Below are 25,615 nucleotides of genomic sequence, written 5' to 3'. Positions count from 1 at the left end.
CATTCTGGCAACGCGGCCATCTTACTAATAAGATAGATGCTCGCCGGCATAACTGCTTGAGTATTGTTAGAATAACTGAGAAGTGGGCTTCTACGCCGTGGCTGCACATCTTAACGACGCACTCCCATAATTTAGATGGCAGGAAGCATCTGTACAGGAAGTGAAAACGGTGGACCAGACACGTCCAAAGAATCTTATAATCTACTCGTATTGCGTCCTAAATGACATTCTTCAAAACACGTTTAAGGTAAGAAGCTAAGCGAGGCACGGCATGAAAAATAATTTTAAGGCCAGGAGAAAATTATACCAGATCTCAACAACAATAAATCAATCAAGTGTCATTAACCCCGCAGTTAAACTATGGAAGTTCAATGCGATACGCACTGCTCGTACTAGAATCAACTGCCTACGTATAGGCCATGGCAGAGGCAGTGCTGTAATGTGCAAAATAACGGGCAATCTTCAGCTCTCCTGCTTGTGAATGTCATTACTGAACAAAATTTGAAATACGCTGTCAAGAAATGCTTTCATTGGGAATATGCTATAATGAATCCAGACACACGTAGACGCCACCCCTTTGGCACTTGATGACTGCGCTCGAAGCGTGCAAATGGTAGTTTCACATGTCTTCTTTTTCCCTTATTGTAGACATCTGTTGCTACACCACAACCTAAATACACTACAAACCATTAAAATTGCTACACCACGAACATGACGTGCTACAGACGCGAAATTTAACCGACAGGAAGAAGATGCTGTGATATGCAAATGATTAGCTTTTCAGAGCAATCACATAAGATTGGCGCCGGTGGCAAAATACATAAACAGCAGTTGACCGGCGTTGCCTGGTGAAACGTTGTTGTGATGCCTCGTGTAAGGAGGAGAAATGCGTACCATCACGTTTTCGACTTTGATAAAGGTCGGATTGTAGCCTATTGCGATTGCGGTTTATCGTATCGCGACACTGCGGCTCGCGTTGGTCGAGATCCAATGGCTGTTAACAGAATATGGAATCGATGGGATCAGGAGGGCAATACGGAACGCCATACTGGATCCCAACGGCTTCGTATCACTAGCAGTTGAGATGACAGGCATCTTATCCCCATGGCTGCGACGGATCGTGTAGCCACGTCTCGATCCCTAACAGATGGGGACGTTTGCAAGACAACAACGTCTCTGCACGAACAGTTCGACGACGTTTGCAGCAGCATGGACTATCAGCTCGGAGACCATGGCTGCGGTTACCCTTGACGCTGCATCACAGACAGGAGCGCCTGCGATGGTGTACTCAAGGACGAACCTGGGTGTACGAATGGCAAAACGTCATTATTTCGGATGAATTCAGGTTCTGTTTACAGCATCATGATGGTCGCATCCGTGTTTGGTGACATGGCGGTGAACGCACATTGGAAGCGTGTATTCGTCATCGCCATACTGGCGTATCACCCGGGGTGATGGTATGGGGTGCCATTGGTTACACGTCTCGGTCACCTCTTGTTCGCATTGACGGCACTGTCAACAGTGGACGTTACATTTCAGATGTGTTACGATCCGTGGTTCTACCCATCATTCGATCCCTACGAAACCGTACGTTTGAGCAGGATAATGCACGACCGCATGTTGCAGGTCGTGTACGGGCCTTTCTGGATGCAGAAAACGTTCGACTGCTGCCCTGGTGAGCACACTCTCTGGATCGCTCACCAATTGAAAACGACTGGTCAATGGTGGCCGAGCAACTGTCTCGTCACAATACGCCAGTCACTACTCTTGATGAACTGTGGTATCGTGTTGAAGTTGCATGGGCAGCTGTACCTGTACACGCCATCCAATCTCTGTTTGACTCAATGCCCAGGCGTATCAAAGCCGTTATTACGACCAGAGGTGGTTGTTCTGGGTACTGATTTCTCAGGATCTATGCACCCAAACTGCGTGAAAATGTAATCACATGTCAGTTCTAGTATTATATATTTGTCCAATGAATACCCGTTTATCATCTGCATTTCTTCTTGGTGTAGCAATTTTAATGGCCAGTAGTGTAAATAAAAATCTATGTCCTGCTCCTCTGATACACGTGGGAATTCACAAAAATAAATCCTGCTTTTGAAAATTCTTTATCGGCAGCATTAGAACAACTGCAAGCTTCTTGAAATGGAATACATTGCCTAAAGTGTTTCGGGAATACGTGTGGTAAGAGCTATTCTACGCTTAACACGTTCAGCAGAATGAGCTGCATGCGATTACTTTATTTTCCCTAAGATAAAAATGAATTTAAGGGTGTGTGTATGTAAGTAAACTTAGGAACTCAATCACAAAGTAGTGTCCATAAAATCTGACACGAAAGACCATGGGGCATGTGAGTAGCAGCACAGTCTCTGAGCAGTGCTAAGAGAATTATGTGAAATTGGTGTAGCATTTCGAACTTTTGGCATATTGCTTTAAATACAGTTTCGATGAGTATGGAATTCTTTACCATCCTCTCTTTCCTATTCGAATTAGTTTCAGCTTGATTTTCTAACGAGACCTTCACTTTTGATCTCATGCCTGCGAAAGTCACGGGGCAATGAAAGGATTAACAGACAAATATGTAAAATACTACACTAGGTTTCAGGTATAATATCTGTAATGCAGACAGAGAAGCAAATTGTATTTAATGGTAGACTTCGATTCAGACATTTTGAGTGCACATGGTTGTCAATCATTTCAAGAACATCCAGTAAAGGCTCTTTCATGTCTATTCATGAATTCCATCAACTGTTTGAGTATCATACAGTGTAAGAGGTTACTCCCTCTTCAATTCTTCGCCGTAATTTTAAGTTCTTACTTTTCTTACTGTAAAAGCTATAAATAAGTCCATATATTGCGGTTGGTGAGGTCTGGGAGGCTAATGATACAAGAATGGCCTTACAGTCACGCCCACTTATGTATCACCATCATTTTCATGTCCCACTATTGTTTGCATTTATAGTAAATTGTGTTTAATTCAACGATACGTTCAAGATGTGCCAGTTTTCCTTCGCCCAGAGCACATTTTCTGCCCACACTTTCTTTTTCATATTTGTACTTCTGCCGGTATTTTATTTCTGTCGAGTTACTCTCAGTATTTCTGCGTATTTCATGAGTTACTCCATCTGAATAGCTACCAATCCCATTAACTCTTTTCTTCACACTCTCACACATTGCCATGATATCTCAGACACTCAGCACACTCACACATACTTCCTCACACTCCCACAAACTGCAACACATTTCCACACACTTCCATACACTCCCACAAACTCCAACACAATGCCATATACTTCCACCCCCTCCAACACGGCCACGGACACTCCTGCACATACTCACATACCCTCGTATATCACTTGCGCACATGAACACATGGACACTCGCGAGCGCGCACACACACACACACACACACACACACACACATCCACACTCGTGCACACACTCACAGTCTTGCACTCTCGCACTCACACTCGCAGTGACATTCACAGTCCCAGTCCAATCCCTTTCGTTTCCGTTCCTATTCACCTTTTCCTTTTTGTTTTCCTTTCAATTAAGATTTGAAGAAAAATTTGCTGCTGTACAATTTTTACTGCATGTAACATTTGTGACTTCCTGTCACTGTTACTTCGTGTCCCAACTAGCATTCTGTCGTTTATTGCGACCTGTGTTTTCTTACACTTTCCAGTGCTAGAGCAAATGTACAAAGTGGGCTCTTCGGTACCCTGTCGACTATAAAACAATTCCTTCGGCCGAATCACAGAGATCCGGATGTAGGGTAGAGAGATTCCCAGTTGTGGATATTTCGGGGTGAATTTCCAGTTCTAGCGTTTGCCTTACAATTAAAGGAAACTTCCCGATGAACTGGGCTGGAAGTGTTTGGAGGTATCCGTATCTGGAATGATAGTGCCTACTGTACATGTGAAGCTTGCTTCACGAATTTGCTGTTGCCAGCTAATAAAAATATCGTATTTACACGGAAAGAAACGTCTGCAACATGGTACAATTTATTCAGTTTGACGGTTGACTCTTCTACTAATGAATTCCTGCTGTCACCTATCTCTTATTACGCCAATATATGTTTCAGTAATACCCGAAAACTAAAATTAACCTCAATGCAATGTTAAAACTTTTACCCGCAGAGAAATCAAGATTTTCCTGGAATACTGAATTAACAAACTGTCTTTCCAACACTTACGGAAAACGTTTTATAAAACTGGCATGAAGATATAGACTCAAGCATTAACAAGATGAACTGTTAATTAGACGTTTTGTCTATAACAAGTTCATTAAGGACTGAGAAACTTCACCATTCAGCAGGGGTAAAAAAATAATTTTCTCGTGTCATTCCTTGCTGAATCATCCTGGCATCTGCCTTAAGGATTTAGGGAAACCATTGACATACCAAATGAAGTTCTGTGGTTTACTTTATACTCCAGGAAAGAACAATTTTTGAAACGTATCTAGAAAACAATCTTACGACCATTTTTCCCTTATTTGAATACAATTACCACACAGCACGGCACACATACAAAGAAGCTGATTTTGGCTTCTTTGGCCCTTATCAATGATCATTATGAACGGGCTATGGTCGCCAGATCCCACAAGTAGTCTTGCTCGAGTAAAGGACGGCCCACAATCTGTCGTAGTTTACAATGAGCATAATTTTCACTCTTGGGAATTTCGATCCTAGTGAACTATCCTAGGGTCTTTCTGGTCCTCACATACGCGTAGTAACACTCCACATAGATGAAAATGATTCACTACTGACGATGAAAGCATTTGGAAAGTCTTTTTAATTCACAAACATACGCAAGCCATGGTATTTACGCTTTATACTAGTCTTCGCAATACGGATCCAACTGCAAGCATTTCCTTACGATTACACGTGCATAACTGGAACAGCTAATTAGCAGCCAGAAGATTTCTGGCGGCTGGGTATCAAATCTCGTGTCACATGTATTACCTACTCTTCAGTTTTCGCTGCCGCTCAGTCTTCCTTTTCCAGTGATTTCGAAGTGTCGATCTGCTCTAGTCATTTTTTTCACATATTTCTTGGCCGATTGCGCGGTGAATTTCCTCAGTTATTATCATAAGAGTCCACATAATGTTTTAAATATTTCTACAACATCAGATTTCAAATGCTTCGAGTCCCTTGCTTTCCCATTTTCCCAATGAACATGATTCGCTTCCGTACAGAGCTGCGTTACAGAAGCTCAGCCTCAGAAATTTCCTCTCCAAATTAGATCCTGCGTTGTTAGTAGTATGCGTGCCTTAGCAAGGTATTCTCTCTTTGCCTGTGCTAGTCCGCTTCTTATATACTATTGGTTTCGCTTGTCCTGCAATGTTCCGGATCCGGTATGGCAGAATTCTTTCACATCATTTAATGTATGGATCCCAATTTCGATGTCAAGTTTATCACTATTCTGATTTCCGTGGTGCCCAGTACATTCGCCCTTCTTCGGTATACTCCCATCGTGAATCCGGTAGACGTTTTTTCTATTCAGCCTGTCCTTCACCACTTCCTCGCTTTGACGGAGGATAGCAATGTCATCAGCGAACCGTGCAATTATGTCTTTCCGCCCTGAATTTTAATCCCACTGCTGAAACGTTCTTTTACTTCCGTTATTGCTTCTCCAGTGTGCAAGTTGAACAGTAGAGGAGTTTTGTCGTGGCACTCCATTCTTATTGTTCCCTCTTGGTTCTTACAGATATCTTATATTACCCATCTTTCACTATAGCTTATATTTATTTTCTGAAAATTTTAAACATCTTGCTCCATTTTCCATCGTAGAATGCTTTTTCTGTATAGTTAAAGGCTTCATAAGTCTTGCCATTTTTATCAAGCGCAGTGTCAGAAGTGTCCGTGAGGTGCCTTTACTTTCCTAAGCCCAAATTGATCGTCATCTAACTGGAAGTCAATTCTCTTTCACATTCTTCTGTATGATATTCTAGTCAACAACTTTTACCGCATGGTCTGCTAAACTGCTTGTGTGATACTTATTCTTTGGTGTATTCAGGTGTGGGTAGATGATATTCATCCGAAAGGACAAGACGGTATAACATGCCTTACGATATAACTGCCATGGTGCTAGAGAGCATAAACTGTATTTGGAAAGAGATATTGAAAGGTATATACAAACAATAGAGAACATTGGATCTCGAGATAGGTCTAATAAATGTCAGAATTTAGACGCGAAAACCGATATCATCTACATAGAAGGCGTGCCACAAAAAAACCTGAATTATTTTTTAAAAGCTATGTATTTTCAAATCGTTTACAAAACAATCATATCCCCTTCCAAATACTCTCCATTACAGTAAATACGTTCGTTCCACCGGTGTTTCCACTGTTCTAAAAATTTTTTGTAGTCACTTTAGAAATGGCTGACAGCTCCTCCCTCGTTTTTTTCCCTTGACTTCTTCATTATTGTCAAACCCGTGTCGTTTCATGCCCCTTTTCATGTGTGGAAATAAGAAAACATCGCACAGAGCCAGGTCAGCCGAATAGGATGCGTGGGGCAGCTGAACCATGCCACTTTAGCCAAAAACTGTGTAACAGAGATGGGTGCGTGTGCAGGTGCGTTAGTAGCAACCCTTTTCATTCCCAAATCTTCCGTTAAAATTCGTTGAACCGAGCTCCAAGATAACTCACTGATCTCTAGCAGTCGATCAATTGTCTGTCAACGGTCTGTGAGCACAAGCTCTCCATTTTTCAATAGTTTCGTCGATTCTGGCAGCTGATGGACGTCCAGAACGAGGTTCGTCATCAATAGACATGTCGCCATTTTTAAATCGAGCAAACCACTCGCACACTTGATTTTTTCCCATAACTTCATCTTGGTAGGTTGTTTTCAACATTAAAAAAGTTTCAGCAGCATTTTTACCGAGTAGGAAACAAAATTTCACAGCTGAAAGTTTTTCAGTTAAATTTACCACTATAAAAAACGAAACAGTAACAAAACAGTGGTAGCAAAAACAACCACTGCAAATGAACAGAACTAGCCAGGTGGACAACACACGAGGCTCTGAACTGCCAATGAGATACACTGTACACGCCTAGCGGTAGAAATGGGTACTATATAAGCTCCGCTCGTGCCAATGTTATTCCTTTTTTTTCCCACACCTTTATGGATGAGGATGGAACAACTCAATACTGAGTCTACTGTGAACAGTAAACGACATACCTTTCTGCTTGGGACTTGTCACCTGTACGTCTCGAGCTTTACGCAGAAGTATAACTGGAATCATCATTATTCCCTTGCAGAGTTGAATCATCATTGAACATAACTTCTAGGTAGAACAGTAAACATAAAAAACTCGATATTCTTCTAGTACAGTCCTAATTCTAAACAGTTGCGCTGATTTCGACCTCTCCTTGATGAAGTCTCGTTTCATATTGTCTCCAGAACTCAATTTCTTCAAGTTCGAGAAGAAAAAACTAAGACATATCTGAGGGTTTTAAATAGAGAGCTGAGAGTTGTAAATAAGCACATATAGTCTCATTGTTGGTCTAATGAGAAGCCAACATATTAAAGAGCTGATGGTAGAGAAAAAAATGGTAAGGTTGTGGACTGCTGAAGCTTGACGTTTCACTTCAAAATGAGTCATACCTGCGAGTTATTTAAAGACGTATTTAAGTAAGGTAATGCTACGAGTACGAACGCGCTCGTGAAGTGAAAGAGTAAGGCCGACCTCGTCGAGTAGTATACAAGAAAGCTAGTGCAGTGTGAAACACCTGAGTAGAATCCACCAAATAAGCGGGTGTAGAGGCAAGCTGGAAGCGTGTTTGTGATTATGTCTTCGGTGACGATGTTTGTGTCGTTCGTGGCACCTGTTGTATGACGCTGTAGTCAGAACTTTACTGTCGTGTGTATTTAGTGTTCCTGTTACCGCTGTTGTGTTCGGAGTGTGAGTGGACGAGATGAATGCACGGTGCTGGTGCTTGTAGTGTGGTTGTGTAGTTGTGTAGTGTGTAGTGTGTAGCGTGCTCGGCGTGCCGGACTCGCCTGCAGGGAGAAGCGCCTGTGAGCCACCTTGCGGCCGCCGCGCCGCTTGGAGATGTGCGGGTTGTCGGCGCGGATCGTCTTGTTCTTCAGGATCTCCAGCTGCGTGTACAGCCGCTTCAGTTCCGCCTGCAACACGCGGCCGCCGAAGCACGTTCAGAGCTGCAACTGGGGAAAACACAGTAGTAAACGTGTCACCGACACAGCGCACACTCAGGTTACGTCAAAGTGGAGGATGGCTGTGTACGTAACAGAGCAAGGTGGGATTATCCCGCTTGTTTTTATACCACTCCATTTGCCAATTTTCTTTTTTTCCTTTTCTGAGCTCTTTACATTACTAATCCATATAGGGTGTTAGGAGTGTAAGTACAGATATTTATGTTGGTGACTGAGGAAATGTACTGAACAACATTACATCAATATTTACTACATAAATTATTACGAGTAGTTTGCTCTTGGATTGGTTAGTACATGTGGCACAAGCAAGCCATTAAAGTTGGTTTTCCCCTGGGCAGCAGATCAGGTATTGAAGTGTCGATGCGTGGTGGCAAACGGACAGTCTATACTGAAAGGCGTAGTCCACTTTACGGTGCAGTTATGACCGTGCAGAAAACATTAGGTAGTAAATTAAGTGATGTTTATGCGGGAAGTCTTTTAGTTGCAGAGAAAAAACAGTTTACACACAGAAGTTGGCACACATTAACGTACAGATGATCACAAATCTCGACCTATGCCTCTAACACCCTATATGTGTTCGAAAACACTAAATTCTAATTAGGGCGGAATTTCATTAAACTTCACTATTCACACTGTAGTTTACCGATTGCTGGTGACCATACTATATTCTGTTTTTATTGAAAAACTTTATTTAAAGAAATATTCATAACTTAGTGCGTGTGCTTCGGATCTTAATTTTGCTAGAAATTGTTTATCTCAAGATGGAAACAGCTTACTTAAAAGCACTAGTTCCCCATGTTACAATAAACGTTTTACTTTTTGCGAGAGCTTAATATTTCGCAAGTTATTCGTATTCAAAATTTTCGTGTTCCAGAATGTTCCTGTCTTAAGGCGTAATACTTCCCAAAATTCAGTGCCGTAGTTTTATAGCACTGAGTTTTCTGTGTCTGAAAACGTGTACTTTCACTAAAATAAGATGCTATTTACTTAATCATTGAAATTAAAAAAATACACTCCCCAGAAAATTCACAGCGAACTTTGTTGACCCACATACTCTTTAAAATTTCACTCTCATTAGGTAGTACCTCTTAATTTGTCATTCCCTAATTTCACAGTTTTTGATTAAACAAACATACGTTAATGGCTATCTTTCTTGCCTTTATTTTTCCTGTCCTATTCATATCTGAAATGGAATAGCTTAGTGTTTTATCAGTTTGTAAGTTCTGTAATGCGAGCTTCTGTTAATAGGCACAATGTACAAAGTAATAACTAGTCTGCAGTTGGTATTCAGTTACTAAGGTCGCTATGTGAGTTTCTGGTAGTCAGAATGTATAAATCTATGTCAGTCACAAGTTATCAGTCATTAGTAAATATCTTGTAGTCGGTAGTGAATCGTGGTTGGGCACTAAGTGTAACTGCCACGTAAATTTCGTAACGAGTCTCCAACATTACTACTAATTTGTTGATTATTGCCACTAGTGCACTGTTTGAAAATTCTTAGCTTGCTGATCTATGCTAAGATATCGATGCTCAGTTAGTTTGTAAAGCTGATCATCGAACAAAACTGTGTGTTAATAAATGTGAAGAGAAATGAAAACTTAATTCTACAGTGTTTTGTACATCTTTTAGTAACACTTAATCATAATCAATAAACACTGGAAGGAGTTTAAGGCAAACATTCTACGAGATTTAATGGGGCAGATGTATATGAAAAAGGGTAATAAGTTACAAATAGCAGCTCTTTTACTAGCTTAGTATTTCAATTTCTTTTGCACACTGCCCCAAGGATAAATCAGTTGGTAACTCTGGAATGTGGCATCAAAGAATTAAGCTGTAAGAGAATCGACACTAGCCTTTACTACCTAGAAAAGAAAGAAGTAATTTCTACTGCTGCTCATGTCTAAGTATAACAGCGAACCAACCTTCCTAACAGAGTATGTTATCAGCTGGTGAAAATTCAGTGCACTTAGTGACAAGTGATGATGATACATTCGTTCGGTGATGCATAGTAACGTGACCGTCAAAACATATGGGTGCGTCACGACTGTCTCTGACTGTCTTACGTAGATAAGGAGAACTTGAGAATTACCATTATTTTTTATGCATAGTTTGTAGTGGGTTTGTAGCTAGAATGTTTTTAGGTTGATGACGTTTGAGACAAAATATGGAACCTCCGGTAATATTCCGATGAATCCAACACTTTGCAGAAGTGAAATTTAATAGCTAAGCTTACGGCCAAAGGTTACACAACTTGCAGTCGTTTACCGGCTGTGAGAATTATTATTATTGCGCAGTAATGTAACGAGACAATGAAGCCACTATTCATTTTGTGTGACACTGGCTTCAATGAGTGGATGGGCAGGACCCGTTGCGAGGGGTTGAGAGTTTTCTGGAGAGTTCGTGTTTAGTGTTGAGAATTTGAAGGTAGGAAGGAAGGAAGATTAAGGATTAACGTCCCGTCGACACCGAGATCCTTAGAAAAGGAATGTTTCAAGGGTGGAAAGGAAATCGGCGTGCCCTTCCCAAGGTACCATCTCGGCATTTGCCAAGAGCGATTTAGGGAAGTCACGAAGACTTAAACCCGGATGGCCGGAAGCGGATTTGAGAATTTGTGACTTCCGATTGAGAAGATAAGTATCCAACGATTCTCTTAGTTACTTGTGGGGTTTTAGTACAACTCTGAACTGGAGGGAAGGTTTAGTAGCTAATTTGCTTCAGGTTGTAATGAATGTCGTCATTAGGGAATGGATATTATGAATGATTAATACTGAGGTGATAATACGCTGATCAGCCACAACGTCGTCACCATCTACCTAATAACCGGTATGACCACCTTTCGCACGGGTAACAGCGGCGACCCGTCGTGGCGTGGAACCAAAGAGGCCTGCAGGGAGCTGGTACCACATGTCAACACATAGGTCACCTAATTCCCGTAAATTACGTTGAGGTGGTGATGAGCTCAGACCCCACATTCAGTCACATCCAAGATGCATTCAATCGGGTTCAGATATGGCGAGTTGGGGGGGTCACCACATCAATTGGAACTCGCACCCCTGCATCACACTCCTTACTTTGTGACGTGGCGCATTATTTTGTTGAAAAATGCCACTGCCGTCGGGAAGCATGATGGTCATGAAGAAGTGTGCGTGGTCTACAACCAGTGTACGATTCTTCTTGGTAGCATGGTCCCTTGCACGTGTTCGACTGGACCCATCTATGCCCCCGTGAATGTTTCCCAGAGTCCCCGGCAGCTTGTCTCCGTCCCGCAGTAAAGGTGTCAAGGAGCTCTTCCCCTTAAAGACTACGGATTCGCGCCCTCCCATCGGCATGATGGAGAAGATATTGGGATTCATCAGATCATGCAACGCTCTGTCACTACGCCAACGTCCAGTACCGGTGGTCGTGTGCCCATTTTAGCCGTAGTTACTGATGTCGTGGTGTTAACATTGGCACATGCCTGGGTCGTCGGCTGCGGAGGCCCACCGTAAGGAGTGTTCGGCGCACTGTGAATTCAGACACACTTGTACTCTGGCCAGCATTAGTCTGATGTTAGTTCCACCACAGTTCGCCGCCTGTCCAGGCTACGACGTCCGACATCTACAACGAGGGGAAGCCATCCAACCCCACGACGTCTGGACATGGTTTCACCTTGGTGCTGAAGACAGTCACCACAGCACTCCTCGAACACTCGACGAGTCGTGCAGTTTCCGAAACGCTCGATCCGAGCCTTCGGGCCATCACAATGTGCCCTCGATGAAACGCAGATAGATCGTGCACCTTCGCCATTCTGCACACGGAAAGCACGCTCACTTATACTACATTCAGCGTGCGTGTGACTGACTAGCTGTCACCCCTCGTCAGGTGACACTGATATCACCTGGACGGGCTTCCATCGATAGCAGGTCGGTGGTCGTAATGTTCTGGCTGATCAGCGTATCCCCTACATCGAAAAGAAGTTGGCCGTTTACTGAGGAACGGTTTTAGCAAATGTAGTGCCAAAACATGAAGAGCACTTTCATTGTTTCATTAGCTAGTTCGTGGCACCATCAAAGTGTAATGTAGGCTGGTAATCTGGTTAGATGTGAAGCTAACGCGTAAGGTGATGAAGCACTATTTTTTTGTAGTAAGAAAGTGGCATCTTCGGGCGGAGGTTGGGCTGTAAGCCGCAATCACATGTCCCAGCTGGAGACTGAAGGAAGTAGTAAACTACGATTAGAAATAAGAGTACGTACGCTTCCGTGGCTGGCGTCACTTTAATTAAAATTCATACACGTGACGTATTCGTGCCGTGAGAATCGGTAAATGTATTGATATTTAAGATAATTCTTATTTATTGTTCAGTGCCAGTTGCGCGCTTTTAATTATATTACATTTGTCCATCACTCTAGACCAGTTTCAGATCGTGGTAGTTGCGTCAGCAAGCCGCCTTCTCTACTCAGAACCACATATCAGAGTACTTTGTTGTGTGGTTCCGAGTAGACAAATGATTCAAATGGCTCTGAGCACTATGGGACTTAACTGCTGACGTCATCAGTCCCCTAGAACTTAGAACTACTTGAACCTAACTAACCTAAAGACATCAAACACATCCATGGCCGAGGCAGGATTCGAAGCTGCGACCATATCGGTCGCGCGGTTTCTGACTGTAGCGCCTAGAACCGCTCGGCCACTCCGGCCGGCTCCGAGTAGACAAGACAGATACTCTGACGTATGGTCCTGGGTAGACAAGACGGGTTGTTGACGCAATTACTTAGATCTGAAGATGATCCTGAGTGATCGAAACATGTAATTTAATTAAAAATGTGGTACTGAGACTGAATAATAAACAATAATTGCCCTAAATCATTAAAAGCCGTGTAGCTGCACTGCCGTGTCTTCTTATATCAGGCTTGAAATGCTAAAAGACTAGAGTAACCGTGTTTTCGGCCGGGTAGCAGTTGCCTTCCTCAGGGCAAAAACTATGTACCGAGGAAGGGCGCTGCAAGATGGCGGGAACGTTGTTTACTCTAGTGCTTTAGGGTTTCTAGTACTTTAGCACTTAACTATATCGAAGATGCTCCGGAAGACAAGGAACCCAGCATCGTCCTGGGTGCCCGCTGCCAGCTGGGTATCGCGCAGGAGAAGAGCAGCCTGGATTTTACACGACGCTTGTTTTTGGAAACCATGTCGATTTCTACATAGGATATTTTCGGTCTCCAGAAACGTCGCGATAAGACGCGAGCATCAGTCAGGCAGGAATTGCACTGAAGTTAAAATATTCTGGGTTATTAGGCCGCATCATGTTTCTTCTAAAGTGATCGACGTTTCGGCCTCTCTGCTGGTGTTCTAGCAGTAGTGGACACCAGAAGATCCTGAGAAAGATCCCAGGAGTCGAAAAGTCGATCATTTTAGAAGAAATATGACACGGTCTAATAACCCAGAACATTTTAACTTCAGTCACAACGGCCACGAAAGCCTGCTGACTTCAGGAATTGCACTGTTTGGCGCATGGGCGCCGAGTGGACCGCGGCAGTGGACCGGAGCTGCACAGTGCACAGTGGCGGAGACTCACCCGTATGTCGTCGGGGTTCATGTCGGCCAGGTTGATCTCGGCCAGGTCGGCGTCGGTGGGGACGCCGTCCACCGGCCGGAAGGCGTCGAGCGGCAGGCGCGCCGACAGCTCCTGCGCCAGGCACTGCCCGCGGCTCGCCGACCGCCGCTGCTCGTACCACAGCTGCAGCACCAGGACACCGCACTTGTCGCGACGCTCCAACAGACCCCAGAGCAGACTCGCTCTCGTTCAACATGGGATTACACAGCCAACCGGTTGCAGATTACTGTTCGGTACATTGGCCTAGGTTTCGACACCTCCATCGGAATGAAATTTTGATAAATCGTAAAATTGCCATTGTGAAAAAGCTATGGTCCGATTTTAGAGCAACTATTCTCAAGTCAAACATAAAATAAAATGTTTCTGACTTGAGCGTAGCTGCTCTACAATCCGTCCATTGCTTTTTCACAACGTAATTATGCGATTTATCAAAATTTCGTTCTCATGAAGACACCTTTAGTAGGTGTCGAAATATATGTCAATGTACCAAACAGTAATTAACAACCGGTTTGGCCAAATAATTGAGCCTTTTTCAGAAGATATATCTGAATCAAAAATTTTTCTATGAGGGCATGGTCTAGAAATGAAACTAAAACAACCTGAATACGCATAGTCACATTTTAAAAATGCGGTGCATAAGTACTAAGTCAATACCAACACTTAAGCTCTGGCATGCGCCTCGTCTCCATGGACGCTGTGCGGTGGGCCGCGGGAGCTCAATTATTTAGGCTGAAACCTAGGTAAAGGTTGGTTTCATTACCGCAATCGTGGCTGATAGTTTCTTATATAATAATAAAAAAGACTTTACTCGGTAGTCCACATATATTGCATTAAATGACTATTGGTTTCGGTACCATTTACCAGCATCAGGACACCCACTCGCTTACCCAAGTATGTTTGTCGTATACTCACACACTCAATAGCGAAAGAGGTACTTACTCCACAGAACGTGAGTTTCACTGTAGACTAAACCAAACAAGATTCTTTTAACATTATTTATTCATGATCTCCGACAATTATTTATTCATCCTGCCTCTGACACATCATATTCTACAAATTATAATGCCCCTCACTTACGTTAGTAAAAAAAGATATACCGGGTTATTACAAATGATTGAAGCGATTTGACAGCTCTACAATAACTTTATTATTTGAGATATTTTCACAATGCTTTGCACACACATACAAAAACTCAAAAAGTTTTTTTAGGTATTCACAAATGTTCGATATGTGCCCCTTTAGTGATTCGGCAGACATCAAGCCGATAATCAAGTTCCTCCCACACTCGGCGCAGCATATCCCCATCAATGAGTTCGAAAGCATCGTTGATGCGAGCTCGCAGATCTGGCACGTTTCTTGGTAGAGGAGGTTTAAACACTGAATCTTTCACATAAACCCACAGAAAGAAATCGCATGGGGTTAAGTCGGGAGAGCGTGGAGGCCATGACATGAATTGCTGATCATGATCTCCACCACGACCGATCCATCGGTTTTCCAATCTCCTGTTTAAGAAATACCGAACATCATGATGGAAGTGCGGTGGAGCACCATCCTGTTGAAAGATGAAGTCGGCGCTGTCGGTCTCCAGTTGTGGCATGAGCCAATTTTCCAGCATGTCCAGATACACGGGTCCTGTAACGTTTTTTTCGCAGAAGAAAAAGGGGCCGTAAACGTTAACTTTTGGTGAATTGCGAATTTGCTGCACGAATGCGTGAGGATTCTCTACCGCCCAGATTCGCACACTGTGTCTGTTCACTTCACCATTAAGAAAAAATGTTGCTTCATCACTGAAAACAAGTTTCGCACTGAACGCATCGTCTTCCATGAGCTGTTGCAACCGCGCCGAAAATTCAAAGCGTTTGACTTTGTCATCGTGTGTCAGGGCTTGTAGGAATTGTAAACGGTAAGGCTTCTGCTTTAGCCTTTTCCGTAAGATTTTCCAAATCGTCGGCTGTGGTCAGTTTACCTCCCTGCTTGCTTTATTCGTCGACTTTCGCGGGCTACGCGTGAAACTTGCCCGCACGCGTTCAACCGTTTCTTCGTTCACTGCAGGCCGGCCCGTTGATTTCCCCTTACAGAGGCATCCAGATGCTTTAAACTGCGCATACCATCGGCGAATGGAGTTAGCAGTTGGTGGGCCTTTGTTGAACTTCGTCCTGAAGTGTCGTTGCACTGTTATGACTGACTGATGTGAGTGCATTTCAAGCACGACATACGCTTTCTCGGCTCCTGTCGCCATTTTATCTCACTGCGCTCTCGAGCGCTCTGGCAGCAGAAACCTGAAGTGCGGCTTCAGCCGAACAAAACTTTATGAGTTTTTCTACGTATCTGTAGTGTGTCGTGACCATATGTCAGTGAATGGAGCTACAGTGAATTTATGAAATAGCTTCAATCATTTGTAATAGCCCTGTATATATAATGACACACACACACACACACACACACACACACACACACACACACACACACACACACGTTCCGATAATACAGAGTGGGACAAAGAAAAGTGCCCCAGACGACTGACACGATTGGACGTTAATGTATGCCTATAACCACACTCGTTGACGCACACAGCACGTGTACACCCGCCACATGACCCACACCGGTCCAGAGCGTACTGAGGGCTGTGTCAGTGTGAGAGTAGCTGCGCAAAGGCACGATGCTACTCATAGTGGGGCAGCGGGTCTTCGTGGTGGAACGTTACGTGCAAAAAAGTCGTGAACGGTGTTGCCAATTGTTTTCTGAGTAGTTTAGCGGTGTCACATTGGCAGCAAAGGAGTGCCATGCAACGCTTAATCCGAAAACGCCGTCAGACAGGGTCCGTTTTGAACGAGTCAAAACACACCGCGAAACGTGCCCGCATCCCAGAAAATGTGCCTACAGTTCATCAGAAAACCCTTCTGAGTCCTATCAAATCAACGCGTCGGCATATCGCGTCGATCAAGCGGAAGAATGCGCCACCTGGACTTATCGAGTGTTTCTTGTTCATGCATTAAAACCAGCAGATGCTCCTCAGCGCCTCCAGTCTTATGAGTCGCTCTTCAGCGAGATAACAATGAATGACTTGGGTATGAACCTGTTCTTTATGTCTGTCGACGCCTGGTTTCGTCTGAGTGGTTATGTTGTAAGTGGGCTGTTTAGGTTTTTATGTTGGTAACGCCACGTAGCGCTCTGTATGAAAATCACTGACTGCGCTGCGTGCAGTCTGTAGCTGGTTTGCATTGTTGGCATATTCGCTATTGTAGTGTTGGGCAGTTGGATGTGAACAGCGCGTAGCGTTGCGCAGTTGGAGGTGAGCCGCCAGCAGTGGTGGATGTGGGGAGTGAGATGGCGGAGTTTTGAGAGCGGATGATCTGGACGTGTGTCCATCAGACAGAGTAAATTTGTACAACTGGATGTCATGAATTGATATATATATATATATATATATATATATATATATATATATATATATAATGACTTTTGAACACTATTAAGGTAAATACGTTGTTTGTTCTCCATCAAAATATTTCATTTGCTAACTATGCCTATCAGTAGTTAGTGCCTTCAATAGTTAGAAACTTTTATTTAGCTGACAGTATTGGCGCTCGCTGTATTGCACTAGTTCGAGTAACGAAGATTTTTGTGAGGTAAGTGATTCTTGAAAGGTATGGGTCATTCTTTTGTAGGGATTATTGAATGTCAGATTGCGTTGCGCTAAAAATATTGTGTGACAGCTTAATGTTGATCAGAATAACTAAAGAGAGAAATGTCTGAGTACGTTCAGTTTTGCTCTGCTGTTTGAAAGTCAAATAACGTAAGAGGTTTACCAGCACAGTCATTCTTAATTTTTCTAAGGGGATGTAGCAATGTCAACTCACAGGATCACAGGTTCTCGGCAGCGCAGAATCCGCTTAACTTCCACGAAACACCAATACAAGATCAGAAGGAAGGGTTTTGGTGTTCAGTGTCTACACACCGCAATATGGGTCCCATTATCATTCATCAGATGCTGACTTCGGCGCGTTAGATTGCCAACATTTTGAAACCATTTATGGCAGCATTAACGGAGGAGGAAAAGACCTATAATCACTTCCAACACGATGGAGCAACACCCCATACAGCTGGTCTAACCTTGCAGCACATTTGCACAGCCACCACACCTGACAGAGTGTTAGCAGAGGTCAGGCTGGTCACGGCCCTAGTCGGCCACCCAGATCAGCTGGTGTGTCACTGTGCGAGTAATTTGTGTAGGAATCCCTCAAATCTAAGGTGTCTTCAAGAGCTGAAGCAGAACATTTCGGATGAGACTGCAGTTTTTCCTGCAGTCCAACTTCGATCCGCCTTCATCAACATGCTGACCAGGGCTCAAAAGTGCTAAGAGATAAATGGTGATCACTTTAAACATCTGCTACAGGCAGATTAGTACTGTATTTCCTTTCCTCTGCTGTGTTCTTTGTCCCCTTTAACTCTGTTCTCCGGGCCACTTTCATTTGGCCCACCCTGTATAATTCAGTTCTTAGATTAGTATACCGGATGTCTCTGCTAAGAGGCATTTTCTCTGGTGTTTCGGCAGACATTTGTAATTTCGGTTTTGCATTATGTAACCGGAGTAGACCCAAACAGTTATTGCTCATCATCTTTCCTATGCGACGCCCAATGTCGACGAAAAGAATCCCTTTGTTTACCGCCACAAACAGAATGATTTTTCAAGCGGAATTTTAAGGGCTATTCGATAGAGTGCTTGCAAATTAGTCTACCTCGATATTCGTTTTATCGACATGAATTAACAGGGACAGTAAAACATGAAGAATAAACAGGAATCGAGGAGCGACTAAGCAGTGCTGCATGCTTGGCGGTAGCAGTCAGCGATTGCCAAGGCAGTGTTGTCGATGATACAGCACTGGCTCTTCTTCGACGTTTACTGTCGCTATCGAATGGACACGTAAAATTCCGCTTGAAAAATCATTTTGTTTATAGCGGGGAACAAACGACTTTTTTCGTCGACACTGGGTGTCGCATGAAAGAGTTGAAGAGCTATGTTTGTTTTTGGCTGACTTCATGTATTATTGTAAATTATTGCTCCATCAAATTTTGTTCCGTCAGATCACTCTGCAGATGAGAAAATAAGGTACGTCGGTTTATTAATACTTACATATAACTTTTCTGAAGCTGTACTTGACATTTGTGTAGTGTACGGTTTGAAAATAAGAGTTAACGAATTACTTGTTGACACTGCTGCACTTAAATTTCACTTTCGCGTGAAAATATTTGCTTCAGTTGGTCCCCGAAATCAGCAATGTCGCATTTGTCAAAACATGGCGAACTGGGGAAAATCCCTGCAGGTGATTTGCAATAAATAGCCGCAGCTCCAACAACATAACGACAAGTCTTTAATGATAATCTTCGCAAAGGACGATATTCAACACAAACTGCATGAGATTATCTCACCTGAACATATAATTTCGCTGTCTAAAATAAAGATATGGAGGAAACGTTCTGGCAAAATATAGAAAACTGTGCTTCTAACGTCGAAACCAACTGAAGAACGAATGGGAAAAAATGCATGGGAAAAGAAAAGCTTGATACAGAGGAGGAAAGACGTGCCAAGAAAAGACGTGGTATAGACGTAATCTGTATTTCATTACATCGATGCTAAAAAAAGAGAGAAAAGAGACAAACAGCCAGTTGTCATTCTCCACAGTCACATTCCGACTTCTCACATTGTGACAGCAGCTCAGATGTAGATGTGGACTTACTATTTGGCGAATAAGTATCCGAAGAAGAACAAAATAGCTTGGGACTGCAAGGAAGAACCACAGGACCTAACAAAGTACACTATTTACTGAGTACCTAGACAGCTTAGCCTCAGTAATTGAACTCTTTCACCTTACCCTACTAATCCTCGTTTCTTGGAGAAGAAAATGTGATTTTTGTAGAAGTATTTATGTTCAAATTTAGGAGGTATTTCTGTTCAATATTGTGGTGGGTAAATTGGTTACAATACAACAATTGCTTTTATTATGAAATCAGCTACTTTTACCCATGTTTATCTGAAATGGGGCAGTTAAAAAATGGTTCAAATTGCTCTAAGCACTGAGGTCATCAGTCCCCTAGACTTAGAACTACTTAAACCTAACTAACGTATGGACATCGCACACATCAATGCCCGAGGCAGGATTCTAACCTGCGACCGTAGCACAGCGCGGTTCCGGACTGAAGCGCCTAGAACCGCTCGGCCACAACGACTGGCTGGGGCAGTTCCACAATGCGATACTTTACCACATTTGTATGGTAAAACTCCATAATTTTGTTTTAGCTAAATCATAAATGTAATTAATAATTAATTAATTTAATTAATAATTAGGAAGAGCTGGACTTTGGATAGAGCGTAGGTATAATCCATCCTTTGACTTCAGTTTGACATCGCGGGAAAATTTACCCCTCATTTAACACAATATAAGAAAAAGTGAAAATTGCTCGTCTTTACCTCTACGTATACTAATTTTTTCAGCCCCTAGATAACTAAATGTACACTGACGAGTCAAACGACAGAAACACCAGCTTATACTGCGATTTTCTCCATCTTTGGAACGCAGTACGCTAGCGATTTGCGTGGTATGGATGATAGGTTTCCGGAGATATGAGGCACAAATTTCTACGCATAGATCTTGCAGTTCTGGTATTATATGCACTGATGACATTTGGGTGTGGAGCTGGCGCTCGATAACGTTCCCGGTATGTTCCATTGGGTTCAGATCAGGCGAATTGGGTTACCGAAACATCTACGTGAAATAGCTATCATGCTCCTCGAACCACTGTAGCACTAGTACGGCCTTGTGACATGTACAATTATCCTGACGGACGATGTCTGAGGTTCTTCGATATCAAATCGAAAAGGCGATGTAACTGAAGCGGAACCAGTGGATCGCTTAATTGCCTAAACTCTCTCTTGAGACATATTTATTCAATACCCCAACTATTAAACTTAGAAATGGGACAAGACTGGTGTTTTATTTGATAAATTACACATTGTGTCACTCTTCCTAGTCCTTTCCGTTTTCCTTGTCTGTATGTGTGCATGAGAATGGATGAAATGGGCCGTAGAAAGGTTGAGGTTGGTCCAAAGATAGTAGAAAGCAGCAGTAGGCTTTTCACAGAAGAAACTAGCAAGATTAAGAGCAGGGATGGCTGTAAAGATACGGAAAAGATCCGATCGGTGGAGTGTAGAGGTCGCAGGCTCGTCCATCAGAAAATGACTGCAAAGGATTTGAAACTAGGGACGTTGAGTCCGGCCAGGACCCATGTTGGAGGTACTGCTGGCGAGGACTCGCGGAAGAGCGAACGCGGACGTCATGGTGCTCCTAGGTGGATACGGTAAGAACCAGCAAAGTTGGTTCGAATGTGGTAGGATAGGCGCAGGAGTGTTCTACGTTGCTTAATAAACTTTTTTAGGGAATTTTCTTGCGTGATCCATTGTCCAGCGCATTTTTGGCGTGCCTCGTTCACGTTGCACCATCAGTGCATCCGGTAAACTTTTTGTGATAAAAGGAGAAAAGAGAGTGGATCATTTTCATGAGTCATAGGTTTTTGTAGTAAATTTCATGTAGTTATTTGCTTGATTAAAATCTTTTCAATTTTTAACGTTGTGTTCGCGCCGCGTGGTTGTTACGAGAAGATGAGCGCGGTAGTTACTGTAATACTTTAACATTAAAAAAAAGGGTTCAGCATCTCTGTAAATACCCTTGCTAATTTCTTGGGTTGCCCTTTGGCATGCCAGATAGTGCGGGCGCGTACGTAAATTTGTAAGTGTACAATTGCATGAAAATGCATGGGAGTGCTGTGGTAATAAGAGTAATTTTATATGTACTGTTACCCAATAGTGTGACAAATGTGAACTAGAATAGGAGACAATCAGGTACACTACTGGCCATTAAAATTGCTACACCATGAAGATGACGTGCTACAGACGCAAAATTTAACCGACAGGAAGAAGATGCTGTGATATGCAAATGATTAGCTTTTCAGAGCATTCACACAAGATTGGCGCCGCTGGCGACACCTACAACGTGCTGACATGAGGAAAGTTTCCAACCGATTTCTCATACACAAACAGCAGTTGACCAGCGTTGCCTGGTGAAACGTTGTTGTGATGCCTCATGTAAGGAGAAGAAGTGCGTACCATCACGTTTCCGACTTTGATAAAGGTCGGACTGTAACCTATCGCGATTGCGATTTATCATATCGCGACATTGCTGCTCGCGTTGGTCGAGATCCAATGACTGTTAGCAGAATATGGAAACGGTGAGTTTAGGAGGGTAATACGGAACGCCGTGCTGGATACCAACGGCCTCGTATCACTAGCAGTCGAGATGACAGGCATCTTATCTGCATGGCTGTAGCGGATTGTGCAGCCACGTTTCGATCCCTGAGTCAACAGATGGGGACTTTTGCAAGACAACAACCGTCTGCACGAACAGTTCGACGACGTTGCAGCAGCATGAACTATCAGCTCGGAGACCATGGCTGCGATTACCCTTGACGCTGCGTCACAGACAGGAGCTCTGCGATGGTGTACTCAACGACTAACCTGGGTGCACGGATGGCAATACGTCATTTTTTCGGATGAATCCAGGTTCTGTTTACAGCAACATGATGGTCGCATCCGTGTTTGGCGACATCGCTGAAAACACACATTGGAAGCGTGCATTCGTCATCGCCATATGGGCGCATCACCCGGCGTGATGGTAAGGGGTGCCATTGGTTACACATCTCGGTCACCGCTTGTTCGTATTGACGGCACTTTCAACAGTGGACGTTACATTTCAGATGTGTTACGACCCATTGCTCTACCCTTCATTCGATCCTTGCGAAACCCTATATTTCAGCAGGATAATGCACGACCGCAAGTTGCAGGTCCTGTACCGGCCTTTCTGGATACAGGAAATATTCGACTGCTGCCCTGGCCAGCGCATTCTCCAGATTTCTCACCAATGGGAAACGTCTGGTCAATGGTGACCGAGCAACTGGCTCGTCACAATAAGCCAGTCACTACTCTAGATGAACTGTGGTATCGTGTTGAAGATGCATGAGCAGCTGTACCTGTACACGCAATCCAAGCTCTGTTTGGCTCAATGCCCAGGCGCATCAAGGCCGTTATTACGACCAGAGGTGGTTGTTCTGGGTACTGATTTCTCAGGATCTATGCACTCAAACTGCGTGAAAATGTAATCACATGTCAGCTCTAGTATAATATATTTGTCCAATGAATACCCGTTTATCATCTGCATCTCTTCTTGGTGTAGCAATTTTAATGACCAGTAGTGTATTTTAAGCGATATTATGAACGAAGTTGTAAACGAAAAGAATCCATTTTTCAATGAATAAATGTCAATTTTATAAAATTTTAAACTGCTTTTTCCCCTTTGTTTCATCTTTCGGTAATGAAAAGTAAAATTCTAATCTGAGAAGCAAATAGCACGCGGTTAAGGCCTTCAGGCTACACACGTTGGTTTTGTGTGCATGGGAAACGTTATCCATTGCGCATATTTACTTTTAGTTATTATATTAATTAACTTAGGGCCTAATTATTAAAAAAATCTACCATAACGCCACTGGTTTTGCACACTCAACCTCAGCGTGTAGCAATATGAAGGTCATAAGTTGAAACAGTGCCAAATAAAGCTATTGTAGAATTTCAGTTAATGGCACAATATATGTTGCTGTATCTCAGGCGTATTCAAAAAAATTAACGGGCATAATGACGAGCAGAAGGTAACCTAGCATAACCTCGTTGCCTGTAGCGAAGGGTCATGGGCGCCCTCAGTCGCGCCGACTTAGCGACGGCCCGGATGAGGACGCAGTAGTCGTTGAACACGATTAACTGGAGGATGGTCGCTCAACGACAAGTGTTGGCACTTGTGTGTGACATGGACGCTATAAACAACTGCCGGACTGAATGTCACTTTGAGCGAGAGTGTATATTGCTATCTGTCAATTTACATACGTGACAAACACGTCATTCAAGTTTGTTTAAAGACAGCGTTGGCTTTACATCTGCTGTTTTATCTCCAAAATCACGGGCGAAGTGGAACAGTTGAGCAGAATGGATATCTTTCATCAGCATGGTAATATGTACACTTTGCGAACTGTTTTGTGGAGCTACAGTGTGTGTTTTAGGCTTAAGTATAGTTGCACTCTACGAAAACTGCGGTTCAGTAGTTTTGGTGCAGTACATAAATGAGATAGTAAGTCGTAGGATTACCGATGGCATTGGCAGCATTGGCAGGGGAAAAAACTGACAGGAGTGTGTAATAGAGAACCTGGGAACGACCGATTTGTCTTTGTTTGTTTCGTTGTTTGTTTTTCATATAACTGGAACCTCACAGAATTCAGTGATAATCCACTGTCCATTTTAACCCTTAGGAATAAAAATTCCTTTTTAGTAGTGACAAAATTTGCTTGTATTTGGAGAGGGTCCGCCTTCAGCAAAACACGATTACTTATTTTTCTTTTTGTTCGCCTGACGCGCTTCGCTAAAGCTACAACTTAATCAATGGGTTTTATATTATCTTCTATTAAACAGAAACTATATATACAAATCTGGCCGGCCGGAGTGGCCGTGCGGTTCTAGGCGCTACAGTCTGGAACCGAGCGACCGCTACGGTCGCAGGTTCGAATCCTGCCTCGGGCTTGGATGTATGTGATGTCCTTATGTTAGTTAGGTTTAATTAGTTCTAAGTTCTAGGCGATTGATGACCTCAGAAGTTAAGTCTCATAATGCTGAGAGCCATTTGAACCATTTTTTATAAATTTGAGTTTATAAAGACAGTATTTACATAACTGAAAAACGGATGAGATTTTGCATACATACTTTGTTACCACATGCTGTGGGTATGCTGAATTATATATAATTCAATGTAGTTGTTTTCTTCCACTGTTTTCCTGTTTCATTGAAGATAACGTAAAACCCACTGATGACGCTGTAACTTCAGCGAAACATGTCTGCGGAATTAAAAGAAAAATAAGAAATTGTGTTTTGGTCAAGGCGGACCGTCTCCAAAAAGAAATTTAGTTGCAAGCATACAGGGACACAAAAACTTCAACCTCAAGACGCAAAATTGCTTTATCACGTAACTTCTGCGCTCCCATGTAACCAAAGGAATTGCTTCTGATGCAAGTACAGTTTACATGGGCAAAAACAAAAAAGTGTATAAAATTATTTTGTTATTTTGTACTCAATAGAATGTTCTTCATTATGTTGAAAGGCAAGAGTTTTCTTTTATTGATGATAAAATGCGAAATTTGTTTCTAAATAACAGAAATAAGTTTTATATATGTCCAACGAAGTATTGAAGTGATATTTGATTCATTTTTTCCTGAGTTTTTTTTCAAATTTCACTTTTATTTTCGATAAGATTGCTTTTTATGTATTACTCGACATCCCTCTGTTTCACGTTACAAATCAAAAATTTTCAAATGAAACTCGAATTGAAGATTGAAAATTTAGATTTTGATGTTCATACAGTTTATTTTTAAGTAAAATACAGGACGATAACTACGTAGAAAGAAACTGTTTCCCAGATTACGTGGGGCTTTGTATGTCCTCACTCACTTTCTATATGGTTCATCACTTCCAGTTTCTAGGAGACTTTACTAACACATTGATCGCACGCATGAAGGAAGTGACTGCTGTGAGGTAACGCCCAATAGGTATGTAACACACCTAGCGTGCAGGAAACGCGTCGCGATCCTTAGTGACTAAGGCTACTAGGATATCTACTGTAGTCTATGCTTACTTATGACAGCGTACAGTAGCCTATGGGATTGGGTTAACCCCGACGTTATTTGAACGGCGTTCATT

At 42.8% G+C, this 25,615-nt stretch overlaps 1 protein-coding gene across 1 annotated transcript in view; it reads right to left on the bottom strand.

The window, feature by feature from the left end:
• LOC124593877 (probable G-protein coupled receptor 158) overlaps positions 1-25,615 on the bottom strand; it is a 343,981-nt gene that overhangs the window by 45,829 nt on the left and 272,537 nt on the right. Inside the window, exons 9-10 of the mRNA XM_047132224.1 lie at positions 13,735-13,896; positions 8,010-8,135 (exon numbers count right to left, since the gene is read on the bottom strand). Of these exons, the coding sequence (XP_046988180.1) occupies positions 8,010-8,135; positions 13,735-13,896 (288 nt within the window). The remainder of the gene's footprint in view (positions 1-8,009; positions 8,136-13,734; positions 13,897-25,615) is intronic.

This window comes from Schistocerca americana, chromosome 2 (assembly GCF_021461395.2).
Source record: "Schistocerca americana isolate TAMUIC-IGC-003095 chromosome 2, iqSchAmer2.1, whole genome shotgun sequence".
Taxonomy (NCBI): domain Eukaryota; kingdom Metazoa; phylum Arthropoda; class Insecta; order Orthoptera; family Acrididae; genus Schistocerca; species Schistocerca americana.
Note: the sequence above shows the minus strand (reverse complement) of the source record. Positions and strands in the feature narration are given on the sequence as shown.